At 52.8% G+C, this 12,098-nt stretch overlaps 1 protein-coding gene across 14 annotated transcripts in view; it reads left to right on the top strand.

Annotated features, from left to right (window-relative positions):
• CHD5 (chromodomain helicase DNA binding protein 5) overlaps positions 1-12,098 on the top strand; it is an 85,869-nt gene that overhangs the window by 54,074 nt on the left and 19,697 nt on the right. For 13 of the 14 annotated variants that reach the window (XR_005590331.1, XR_005590332.1, XR_005590333.1 and 10 more), the window contains 12 exons: positions 644-785; positions 1,286-1,417; positions 2,298-2,415; positions 3,660-3,784; positions 4,619-4,850; positions 4,983-5,108; positions 5,428-5,600; positions 6,879-7,053; positions 7,913-8,005; positions 9,739-9,827; positions 10,021-10,154; positions 10,923-11,067. Coding sequence is in view for 11 of the 14 variants with exons in the window: in XM_039508912.1 (XP_039364846.1) it covers positions 644-785; positions 1,286-1,417; positions 2,298-2,415; positions 3,660-3,784; positions 4,619-4,850; positions 4,983-5,108; positions 5,428-5,600; positions 6,879-7,053; positions 7,913-8,005; positions 9,739-9,827; positions 10,021-10,154; positions 10,923-11,067 (1,684 nt within the window). In the remaining 3 variants the exon portion in view is untranslated. The remainder of the gene's footprint in view (positions 1-643; positions 786-1,285; positions 1,418-2,297; positions 2,416-3,659; positions 3,785-4,618; positions 4,851-4,982; positions 5,109-5,427; positions 5,601-6,878; positions 7,054-7,912; positions 8,006-9,738; positions 9,828-10,020; positions 10,155-10,922; positions 11,068-12,098) is intronic. The other variant, XM_039508911.1, reaches the window with a different exon arrangement.

Genomic DNA, 12,098 nt, shown 5'->3' with positions numbered 1-12,098 from the left:
CCATTGGAAGCCTGAGAGCTGGAGCTGTGTGGAGTATGCTGAATGGTACAGCTCTCTCTCGCCAGAATGCACCTGGTGTTCTCCTGAATAGTCAGACTTCCCCAAGGTAAAATCCGCTTACTCTACTGCTGAATGCGTTAAGCCCTGGGGGCCAGATTCTGCTTTCAGTTACACCAGTGTAAATGTGGAGTCACTCCTCTGAGTCCAGTGGTAGTGCTCTGGGTCAAGGCTAGAGCAGCTGGGCTGAAGGCTGGTCTTGCATGCCTGGGTACAATCCATCTGTTTTTTGCTGACGGTCCCAGCTTTCCACTGACATTCAGGAGAAGCAGCAGGGAAAGGTTAATTTATCTTCCAGGAAATACCCACTCTGGGGCACAAGTTCTTTTCTCAGAGCAACAGGAATATTTCTTAACACTTCACCCACCCACCTCGTCCGGGAACTCTCACCGGGACTGAGTTATCCAAGAGAGCAGCGGAGTAACTTGACTGACCAGGACCTGCAGAATCACATTTTTTAAGTGTCCGGGCCAGTTCTTTTCCTGGTGTAACTCCATTGAAGTCAATGGGATGAATTTGATCCCTTCATTCCTCTTAGGCCAATCCCATGTTGGTGGTAATGCCTTTCCCATCACTGTTAATGCAGGAAGTATTACAAGTTCATCTTGACGAGGAATTTTGAAGCCCTGAATTCCAAAGGTGGTGGGAACCAGGTGTCGCTGCTCAATATCATGATGGATTTGAAGAAGTGCTGTAATCACCCGTACCTCTTTCCTGTGGCTGCTGTGGTAAGTCATCTCACTTCAGAAGCTCCAGATCTATAATGTATGTGTGCATTGACGAGGGCCAATGTTTCTGCTCCTTTTCTTTTCAATACACATGCTCAAGCCATCCTCCAGGTTGTTACATCAAAATCATCTTAAAGGCAGGCATTTTTTTCTGGCCTGAACAATCTGAGGTGGGCATCTCCTCTCTGAAACCCAGTGAATTTCTCATTAATCTTTCTCCAGCATGGCTTGCGGACTTCAGTGTTTGGACGGCTTTATGTTTAATGTTACAAAACCACCACAGACATCCAGCAGGCAGAGCAAGTGGGTAGCCAACAGGCTCTGTCTCTGACCTCATCTCCCAACTGACCATTTATAATAATCGTCTAGGGGCTGAATCCTGCTCCCGCTGAAGTTGGTGGCAATCCTCCGTTGACTTCAGTGTGGGCAGGCTGTGCCCCTAGAATGGCAAAAGTAAAGACTCCCTCCACCAACCAAGGATCCACTTACGCTGTTCTCAGGAGGCTCCGGTTTTGCCAAATGGATCCTATGATGGGAATTCTTTGGTTAAATCTTCTGGGAAACTGATGCTACTGCAAAAGATGCTGAAGAAGCTGCGAGATGGGGGACACAGGGTCCTGATCTTCTCCCAGGTGAGTGAAGAGAATTTCTTTCCTCTCGCCTTCAAGACTCAAAGCCCAAAGCTCTGGGAATTCTGAGGGAAGGAGTCTCCTCCAATTGGCTATTTTATTTAATAAGTGACAGGCGAATGTTTTAGCCTCACTTCGCTGCGGTGTCATTTTGATCACAAACTCTGTTAATTGTGCCGAAGGTAAAGGACCAGAATGTTTTTTCTACATCTGTTTCTGTACTAGGGGATTTTTATTAGATACAGATTGAGATGAATGAGAGAAATGGTGACAGTGTATCTACGGGTTGGTGCAGCAGATTTTGGGAGTAAAGATATGTGGGTTGTATTCCCAGCTCTGCCAATGACTTGGCCTATGGCCTTTGGCAAGTCATTTAATCTTTCTTAACATAATTTTACCCATGTGTAAAACAGAGATAATAATACTAATTCATGTGCCTGGGGATTTTTGAGGCTTTTAATTTGCAAGTGCTTGCAAAGCACACTAAGAACTCATATAAAAGGTGCCCTATAATGGCAATTAATATCACAATAGCTTATTTATAATGTTACTGCTGTTTCTATTCAGTCAAACGCTGGGGCTATGATTTGGAATTGGAGGTGGCGCCTTTGGAATTATGCTCTTAGGCCCAGATCAGCCCTCTGGGTAATGCAAACAGCGTCTCAGGCTTCCAAACACGTTACGCACGACAGGGTGTGCAAATGGCACCCGCATGCCTGCTCCTTTCGGCAGCTCAGTTTCCGGGGTGAGATGTCATTTCCCACTGGCCAAACCCACTTTTTGTTTTCAAGGAAAATCTCCCCCCAAGTGTTGCGTTTGTGTGCCCCCTAGTCCCGCACTCCAGGGCAGTGCGCTGCGTCTTATGGTGGGATTCTCTCTCTAGATGACGAAAATGCTGGATTTGCTGGAGGATTTCCTGGAGTACGAGGGTTACAAGTACGAGCGGATAGATGGAGGGATCACGGGAGGCCTGCGCCAGGAAGCCATCGACAGGTTTAATGGTGTGCATTATTATTATTATTTGTAAAGAATACAAAAAATCCGAGCTTTCCTTTCCATGCATGGTGCAGGCAGCAATCTAGGACGCCGGTTTAATGACTTGGAGGGTAACGGTTCTGAGGGTGAGCCACAGGAGTTTTGTTCTGTATCAGGCAGGTGACTAACACAGTGCTAAGTCTGTGTGTGTAGCTGCACCTGCTGCACTAGTGCTGGGACCAGTGTATAACGTGGTGTCTGATTGGCTGAGTATTGGCCAGCTGGTGAATATGGGTGGCCGTGCACAGCATGTTGATAGCTACTTCCCTGCACATGTGCAAGCTGCACTTTCCCGAAACTAGTGTTTCAATGTGCTCCCCTTAAGGAGCCTGGTCTCCCAAGTGTGCTAGCACCTGAAATAGGCACTGCACGCAACACGAAGAATCTGAATAATCCAGAACATGAATCCACTTACTTGTTTCCACAACTCCTGACACTAAGTGCTGAACTCACCGAAGTGAGCACCGCTGGGCCCGATGCAGCTAGAGGTGTCTGAGAGCAAAGTGGTTTTCAGTCTGTCAGTAGTTACTAAGGCTACGTCCACACTATGAGTGTGATTCCCAGCTCGCATGCACAGACTTGTGCTAACTCTCGTGGAGCTAGTCAGATAGCTGAAAACTTGACAGATGTTCTGGGCCAGGCTTTCCAAAAGGCAACAGGTGAGCCAGCCAAAACGCCTGTGTGCAATCGCATGGATTTACACCATGCAGCCGAGCTGAGAATCTGGCTATCTGTGCCCACCAGACCCTGCCTTTGCTCATGAAGCAGGTAACTGCACGCCCCAGAGGGCGCACACGTGCTATGCCGGAGTGGGTTTTGCAGACATGCCTGTCATGCTCACATTTGCAAGTCCAGCACTGTGCAGCATAATGAGGGATCTTTGTAACATGTTGACTTAGACGCTTTTAATCATGTTGCAGGGTGTTAGCGACAGGTGCTGCCTAGTCTGAAGGACTCGTATGTCTCAGTGAATTGCCAAGCTTCCCCTGAGAGCCGGCGTTTTATTTTTTCCCAATAACAGATTTCTAGTGACTGACACACTTGTTAATCCACCCCTTCCTGTCTAAGCATCAAGTTTGCTTTTGGTGGGTTTGTTTAGACAGAATGCTCCCTGTGTTTTATCACCTAAACACAATGTCCCGCATTTCCAGCTAAACCAACGCCCCTTTCAGTCTCACCTTTCGCCACCTTGTGGGTTTGTCTTCCTCAGCTCCTGGTGCTCAGCAGTTCTGTTTTCTTCTCTCTACTCGAGCTGGGGGTCTGGGCATAAACCTTGCAACGGCCGACACCGTCATTATTTATGATTCTGATTGGAATCCCCACAATGACATCCAGGTGTGTTGCGCTTTCTTTTCCTTATGCTATAGTAAGTACGTTCCAGCTGCATCCTCCCATTTGCATTTCCTGTATGCTTGCTGGCACGCAGTGTATATTTAAATAGTGTTTTCCTCTAAAGAGCTGCTGATGCTTCTTGGAAAATTTAGGAAGGGGTGACTCCATTTCAAAGCCCTTCTGCTTTCTGTGGCTTCTGGTATTGCTTTGGCCTCTTTCTTTTCTATGGCAGATGTTTTTCGTGAGAAGAGGGTCTTTGTTCCATAGGATTCTCACTGCATCGTGCTGCTTATTCCTCATCCCATTTGGGATGCTGCTGCTGTTGTTTTCACATCAGCCACTTGTGAACTCCCTAGCTGACCATTCCCAGCTGGGGTGGGCAGTAAGCATCTGGAGTAGGTGAGACTCCTAAGACACAAAGCAAATGCCCTAGTAACCATGGAAAAGTGAAGGGGAAACGTGGTGTAGATCCCATTTCCAGGTAAATGGTGCTAATGAACTATTGCCCTTCAGTTACACACAAGCTTTTCAACCCCTGCAGTGAGATTTGCTCCCCTGTTAGGAGAGGGGGATGGAGGATAAATGCAGAACGTGTTTGCAGCTAGCAGGTTCTCGGTTTAACACCGCTCCCAACTCAGCCTGTAACGCCCGTAAGTATTGGAAACACTGACTGTCTAGATTGCCACTGTCAGGATGAGAATGGGGGGTTCCTGTCCCCAGGCTGGCCCTGTGCGTGACTTGCTGGTGACATGGAGGGAGGGGCCCAGTTGGTTGTCGAGACCAAGGATTGGTCAGCCGAGGCTTGTCAGTAACTCCCCAGGGCGCTGTTCCCCACAGGCGTTCAGCAGAGCTCACCGCATCGGACAGAACAAGAAGGTGATGATCTACCGCTTTGTGACGAGAGCCTCCGTGGAGGAGCGCATCACCCAAGTGGCCAAGAGGAAGATGATGCTGACCCACTTGGTCGTCCGTCCAGGGCTGGGCTCCAAGTCGGGCTCCATGACTAAGCAAGAGCTGGACGACATTCTGAAGTTTGGGACCGAGGAGCTCTTCAAAGACGATGTGGAAGGTGAGACGGGGAGGGAAAATGTCCTGAATGAGAAGCCCAAGAGAACGTACAAGGTCTTTTTACGCTTCACCAGCCTGTATTGTCTTGCCACTTCCCAGCCCACCCACATGCCCACTGCCCTTTCTGTTTCAGGCATGATGTCGCAGGGCCAGCGGATCACCATGCCTGACCCTATGACCCCCTTTCCCGAAGCGCCGTCATCCAAAGGGGGCGCCGTCACTCCAAGCATGAAAAAGAAACATGGCAGCACCCCGCCAGGTACGTAAAGCGCTAGAGAACTGCTGCCCCCCAATGGCATTGACTGCTGGGATTAGGCAGAGCGCAGTGGCGGGGGAGGGCGTGGAGGACACGAAAGGGATCAGCAAGTTTGCAGCCAGAAGATCCTTGACTTAGGCTTTTGCGGCTTGTTTGCAAGTTTACGTGCCACTTGCTCGCCTGTTCCTCCGCCTCTGTGCAATTCCTTGGTGCTTTGTGCCCCTCCCGATGCATCTGGCTCTGGGGAGGGGAACGTCGGGGGAGCGCTCTGTCCCCAGCTCTGGGGAGGGTGCTCTCATGCCTCCCTGGTTGTGCCATTCAGGGGACAATAAGGACGTGGAGGACAGCAGTGTGATCCACTACGACGACGCTGCCATCTCGAAGCTTCTGGATCGGAACCAGGACGCTACTGATGATACGGAGCTGCAGAACATGAACGAGTATCTCAGCTCCTTTAAAGTGGCCCAGTATGTTGTGCGAGAAGAGGACGGTGTGGTAATGTGACTAGTATCATGTCTTGCATTTAATCGTTTTGGGTACTTTCCCGTTTGCGTTTCCTCCTCCTCTTTTCTTTTGTGTTTGGCAAATAATTCTGCAGAAGCCGGGAATCCCCCCCCGCCCCTGTGTGCGTGATAGAGTTTATTGAGTTCAGCGGACAGAGCTGCCCGAAAGCCCCAGCATGCAGTCGGCAGGTGCTCTGCGACGCTGGGACCCACAGGCTTGGGCCTGGCATGGCTGCTGCCTGCCACGTTCTGGGGCTGGAGGAGGAGGCTGCACGTGGCCCTCCTATTCTACCAGTGAAATCTCAGCTTCTGAGACCAGCCCTCAGACAGAGCTGAGCCTTCTGCTGGGTGTGGAGACAGCCCCAGCCAGGTGAATTCACCTGTCCTGGCCTTACAGCTGCCTCTGGACAGCCCGACTCCAGCGCACCCACAGAGGGCGGTTCAGTTCTGTGCTCTGTCCCAGACTCCCCGTGTGACCCTCAACAAGTGTCTCAGTGCCCCTCTGCAGCGTGGGGAGCAGCCCTGCCCTGCCTCCCAGGGGTGCTGTGAGGAGACTCTGAGGCACATGGTGAGAGGGGCCAGATAAACCCCTGACCGACGGTGTCTGAGTGGGGTGTCCTGCCCCCATTGCCCACCTCTCCTGGCGTGACCCCCGTGCTTCGAGGGGATGACCTGCCCCCAAGGCAGCAGTCACATTTATTTTGATCTACAGAGGGGTGTGTCTGCCCAGCAGACCAAACCCCTGGGAGTCTGGGACCAAGCACGCTGCTTCTCACGTATCATCCCACGACCGCTTACTCCCCTGGCAGCCGCTGGACTTGCTCTTCTTCATCTCTCTCAAGCCCACCCTGGGTGCTTATTTCTGGAAGCCCCAGCAGATTTCCCCCTGGACATTGGCGGGGATACACAGCCATGATTGTAGGGGGTGTTTTGGGGGTACGAATGGCTGGCAGGAAGCAGTGCCCCAGGCCGACACCCAGCTGTGCTCTGGCACCAAGGTTGCCATTGCTGGGTAGGAGAAATGGCAGGAGCCGAAGCAGGACAGTTTATTGAACGTAACGTTTGCACCTGGGTAATAAGGGCCAGAGGCAGAGTCTCCTGCCTGCAGGGCTGGCAGCGCTTGAAGCCCCGGCATCCCCGGCCCGTGTGCTCTCAGCCCTCCTCTCTTTGAAGTGCCTTTCAGGAACGGGGCGGGGGCTGTTCGGGGCAGGGCTAGCATGGAGCTGAGGCCGCCTACGCTCATCACCCTCTCACTCTCCTTTGCTTTCAGGAGGAGGTTGAGCGAGAGATCATCAAACAGGAGGAGAACGTGGACCCCGACTACTGGGAGAAGCTGCTCAGGCACCATTATGAGCAGCAGCAGGAAGATCTGGCCAGGAACCTTGGCAAAGGGAAGAGGATCCGCAAACAGGTCAATTACAATGATGCCTCGCAAGAGGACCAAGGTACGGCTTCTGCCCTCAGATCCGCATGGGGCCGCTGGAAAGGGGGTTGGGCTGTTGGGTTTTGACTGAGAAAAAGGAGCATGACCAGGCTTTCAGTTGCACTTGGTGTTTGAGGGGCGACAGTCGCTCTGCCACTGGCTGAGCTGTTCTGCCGTGTTACCATCTCCCCCTCCCTCCCACACTAGTATGGGACACATATTATATGCAGAGCACATGGATAAGCAATGTGTTGCAATCAGAGTTTAGAGATTCTGGGCAGGCTCTCAAAGCTGGGAGGTTCTCAGAGACCAGGTTATGGCTCATTGAGCCCCAAGTTGTCCTGGTCTTGACACAAATCAGAGCAGCCAAGGGGTTGTTTAGGTCTTGGGAGGACGTGACATCAGCTAGGGTCTAGTTCTCGTCCTGTAGCGCTGGACTCTTTGGAGTCATGGTCCTGCCGTGCTCTGTCTTGACAGCAGGTGGACTCAGTCTGGTGGCTAGGATGCCATGCATTGGTCTCAGTGATGCTAGCTGGCTATGCTCCTCAAGGGACCCCATCCATCAGCTGTGAATTGGCAGAGCAGAGCTGTATTCCAGCTGGTCCCCACCACCCTTCTGTGTTGGGATGGGGGGGCAGAGACAGGGGGAAATGCCCCCCCTCACTGGGGGCTTCTCACACTGGCAGGAGTGGCCAGACTTCTGCCCCTCTCCGCCGCTTAGGTGGGAAAGGCCTTGGCAAGTAGAAGGACCAGGTCCATCCAAGCATCTCTAGGGAAAGCTCGTCCCTGTGTTGAGTCCCAGATCTCTCTCCTGAGGGCATGTGGAGAGGTTGGCTGGCACAAGACCGCTCCTTTGACCTCTGTCTCCCTGTGCTCTGCAGAGTGGCAGGACGAGCTCTCCGATAACCAGTCCGAATACTCCATCGGCTCCGAGGATGAAGATGAAGACTTTGAAGAAAGACCCGAAGGTCAGAGTGAGTTATGGCATTTATTACTCTTCAAATTCCTCCCTCCCGACAGCGCCAGGGATTTGCCTACCTCCCTGAGTTGCCCTCACCAGCGCCAGGTCCTTCGAGAATGACAGACAGGCAAACTGGATACAAACATATTGGCTGGAGGAGACTGGCTGGCGGGTGGCGGATTTGGGATGTGGGGCACCCCTGCTAGCCCCTCGCTCCTCTTCTGGCCCCGGTCAGGAGTGGCTGCACGCTGGCTCCATTTGCGGGCTTTGGGGTCTTTCTGAAATGCCTGGAACATCCCAGCCTGGTTCTTCGTAGAGAAGCTCTGTGTCAAAAGAGCCCCTGGCACCAATTGTTGTGCTTGCTGGTGGTCTCAGAGGAGCAGCTGTGGACTGAATGGGCCATGGATGCTGAACGTCCCTGGGACGAGATGGGGCCTGGAGGCAGAGCAGCCTGGAGAGGCTTGTAGGAGTCTGTCCTCTGTGAGGGTCTTCTCCACTTTGCCTTTACCACCCTGCTTCCCCCAAAGGCTTCAGGATGCTGCCTCCTTTGGGAGAGAATCTCTTCCTGGAGCTGATCAGTGCTGCTCCAGGCGTTGGCTCACTCCAGAGTGATACACGGTGCTTCCTTCCCCGCTCCTCAGCAGCCCAATGTGCCAGTGCTCGAGCTCTGCTCCCCGCATGGCAGCGTGTTGCTGTGACCCGAGCCCAGGCTCAGCTGTTTAATAGCACGAGCGGTAATGGGTCGCTCAGGTGGGTCTGGTTTGGCGTTGCCGTTGCCAGGAGGCCTCCCTTTGTGCCTAGCTCTTTCCCTTACACTTTGATGTCACAGCCTCTCGGGTCCCAGACACAGTTATGGTCTAGTCCGTGCGCTGTGGTGAGAGGCTCTTAGGAGATGTGGTCCGGCCCTGGGCCGTCTTGACAGCAGCTGGAACGGGTGTGCTGGGTAGGACGTTGCCTGTCCGTCGCTGACCACGTCAAGAGCGTTCCCTTTGCTGCATTGCTGTGTGACATTAGCCAGTGGGAGACGGGTCACCATCAGCATCGGACCTGCGCACGAGCACCTGTTCTACAGAAGCATCCTGCATCTCTGTGGGCGTTCCCCACTGAGCCTGTTATGTACAGCCTGCACATCCTCCTAAGCCACAGGCTGAATTCAGCGGGTCCGTGCAGTGCATGGGGGGAGATGTATCAGGTGTGGCCACAAGAGGTCCCCAGGAAAACAGCAGCTTAGACCCATAAAGCTAGTTGCCATTGTGTTCAAGCACGCTGGCCTTTTCAGCAGGAATGAATGCAGGATGGTTTCTCCGGCACTGCAGTGTGATGCACAGAGAACTGGACCCTGATGCACACAATGGCTTGTCCAGAACTCAGGGCCCAGCAGTGATGTTCCTGCTCCGGCCAGGGTGTGCACAGAGTTTGCTTCTGTCTTATTTGCAGAGAGGATTCTGGGACGCCGCTGTGAGCCACTTTAAGGTACCAGACTTCTCACTACAGCCTTATCCTGGCCACAGCTCATGTGCCGCATCCCTGCTGATGTTACTGGGACCTGCACATGGGTCACGAGCAGCATCTGTCCCAGCCTGTAGTGACTGGCGTGTATGCTGAGGGGAACCTACAGTAATATCCACATCAGAGCAGTGCAGGGACTGGTTCTGCTGTGCCTGCAGACCCGTCCCAGGGCTGGCACTCCGGGTTTTCTCCATCAGCAAATGTGGCTCCTTTACAGAGTATGTCAATTGCCTCTAGGTGGCAGGAGACAGTCACGGAGGCAACTGAAGAGCGACCGAGACAAGCCGCTGCCCCCTCTGCTGGCGAGAGTTGGGGGGAACATTGAGGTAAGCCACAGTGTGACTGCCATGGGGGTAGAGCCAGAGCCAGCCTTACCCCGGGGGGGCGCTTGGCCTGATTCATATTTGTATCATCAATTCTGTTCAGACTAGCTCTGGCTCAACCCTGCTGCGGTGTACGTGACGCTCAGAGATGCCCCGTGCTCTTGCAGGGTTATGCTAATGGCCGTGCTCTCTGCAGGTGCTCGGATTCAATGCCCGGCAGCGCAAAGCCTTCCTGAACGCTATCATGCGGTGGGGCATGCCGCCCCAGGACGCGTTCAACTCTCACTGGCTGGTCCGAGACCTTCGCGGGAAAAGCGAGAAGGAGTTTAGGTAAAGGCTCCCTGGAGGGACACAGCCAGCTCCTGGCTCTGGGCTCCGGTTGGCTGCTTTCTGCCATTTTTTCACTGGACTCTCTCGAGCGTGCAGTACAAGCAAGCACTCGAGAGACTCTCAGCTGCACTGGGAGGCGTTTGCATTGCCCAGCGTGTGGAGCCCGGCAAGTGCTCTGGATATACCAGGCCACAGCTCCTGTAACCGGGCCCAGCTCCATTCACTTCAGTGGAGTTTCGCCCAGAGTCGGTCTCTCCTCAGGCCGCCCCCTTGGTGCGAGGGAGAGGCAGAAGGGCTCACGCAGGACATGGCACAGTCAGTTAAAAGCAGCTGTCGGCTCTGTAGAAATGACGAACAAGGCTTCCCAGTCAGAGCTCTGCCCCAAAGAGCCGCGAAGCCCCCAGCATGGTCACTGCCCAGGCTCTGCGTTGGTGGAGGGGACCCCGGGCTTGGACAGGCCATCAGCCCTTGCCTATCTTGACAGGTTTCCTAGGCAACTGCATCATTTAGGTTGTAAGCTCTTTAGGATGGACACTGCAGTGGAGACTCTATTGCTCCTGTGCTACAAATAAATAATTACACTTCACACCCGGAGAGACACTGACCCACAGTGTGAAAACTAAAGGAGAGAAAAACGAATGGCTCCCTATAAATACACACGGCTTCTCTCCCTCCCCTGAGGGAGGGAGCAAGAACTTCACGCACTCCGCAAGGGGAGGAGAGTCCAGGGCACCTCAGTCGGACTGAACTCTTCCTTTCATTTCCCAGGGCTTATGTCTCTTTGTTTATGAGACATTTATGTGAGCCTGGAGCCGATGGTGCTGAAACCTTTGCGGATGGCGTTCCCCGAGAAGGGCTGTCGCGCCAGCACGTGCTGACGAGGATAGGAGTTATGTCACTAGTAAGGAAGAAGGTGGGTGAGTAAAATTTGAACTGTGGCATTGCAGGTATGTTCTGGGCTCCTGTGAATGTCGCTGACCCTGCTGAACGGCTTCTTGCCAGTGATCCACTGAATATGCCTCTAAGAAGCAATGTAAAGACGTGCACTGGGGTCTATGAACACAAGTTGCTTCCTAAGCCCTATGCATCTTTGACCTCTGACCGCCTGGCCTGACCTCCTGTACATCACAGGCCAGAAAACATCCCCCACTGATTCCTGCATCCAGCCTAGCACCTGTGGTTGATCCGGAGCATATCCTTGAGCAAGACACCTGATCTTGATGTTAGGCCCTGATTCAGCTAGATTCTTAATCACCTGCCGAATTCTAAGCATGTGAGTGGTTCTGCTGAAGCCAATGGAATGACTCGTGTTTAAAATTAGACATGTGCTTAAGTATCTAGCTGAATTGGGTCTTCGGAGTTGCCAAGTGATGGGGAACTTTCCACATCCCATGGTTAAAAAACATTGGTTTGGATTTGGGTGAAGGTTCTGATTGTATCTGTACTAATTGCCACCAACCTTCAGATACCCTCTGGTGAGCAACCACAGTTCATTCTGAGACGAGATCACACTGGGAATGGAATTGGTGCTGACGTCAAACTGGGAAAGGGGAAAATGCCAAAACGAGAGACCTCCGTTTATGTGGTGTCTTTAGAGACACCTGCGCTCAACTGTCCAGGAAGGATGGGAAAATGCAGTGTAGGAGAAACCACCTAGAGCAATGTGAAGTGCCTGGGGCGTGTGGGAGAGAACTTGTGACATGAAAGGGGAAGAGAACAGCAAGGTCAGGTATGTCAGGGGAGAAAGTAAAGGTAAAGCAAGAAGCTTTCAAGTGGCAGCATGGACCATTCAGGAGCCAGGCCTGTAAATTAACTCTGATCAGTCTGTGTGTGTTCAGGCTTCTGGTGACACCTGTCTCACCCCAGGCATGCACGCGGACTATCGTTAGGCATTAGCATGATCACTCGTTTGTCCAGCCACTTCCGTGCTAGTAACTGGATACC

Source organism: Mauremys reevesii, linkage group 21 (assembly GCF_016161935.1).
Source record: "Mauremys reevesii isolate NIE-2019 linkage group 21, ASM1616193v1, whole genome shotgun sequence".
In the NCBI taxonomy this organism is placed as follows: Eukaryota; Metazoa; Chordata; order Testudines; family Geoemydidae; genus Mauremys; species Mauremys reevesii.
The sequence above is the reverse complement of the archived record's forward strand: the minus strand, read 5'-3'. Positions and strand labels throughout refer to the sequence as shown.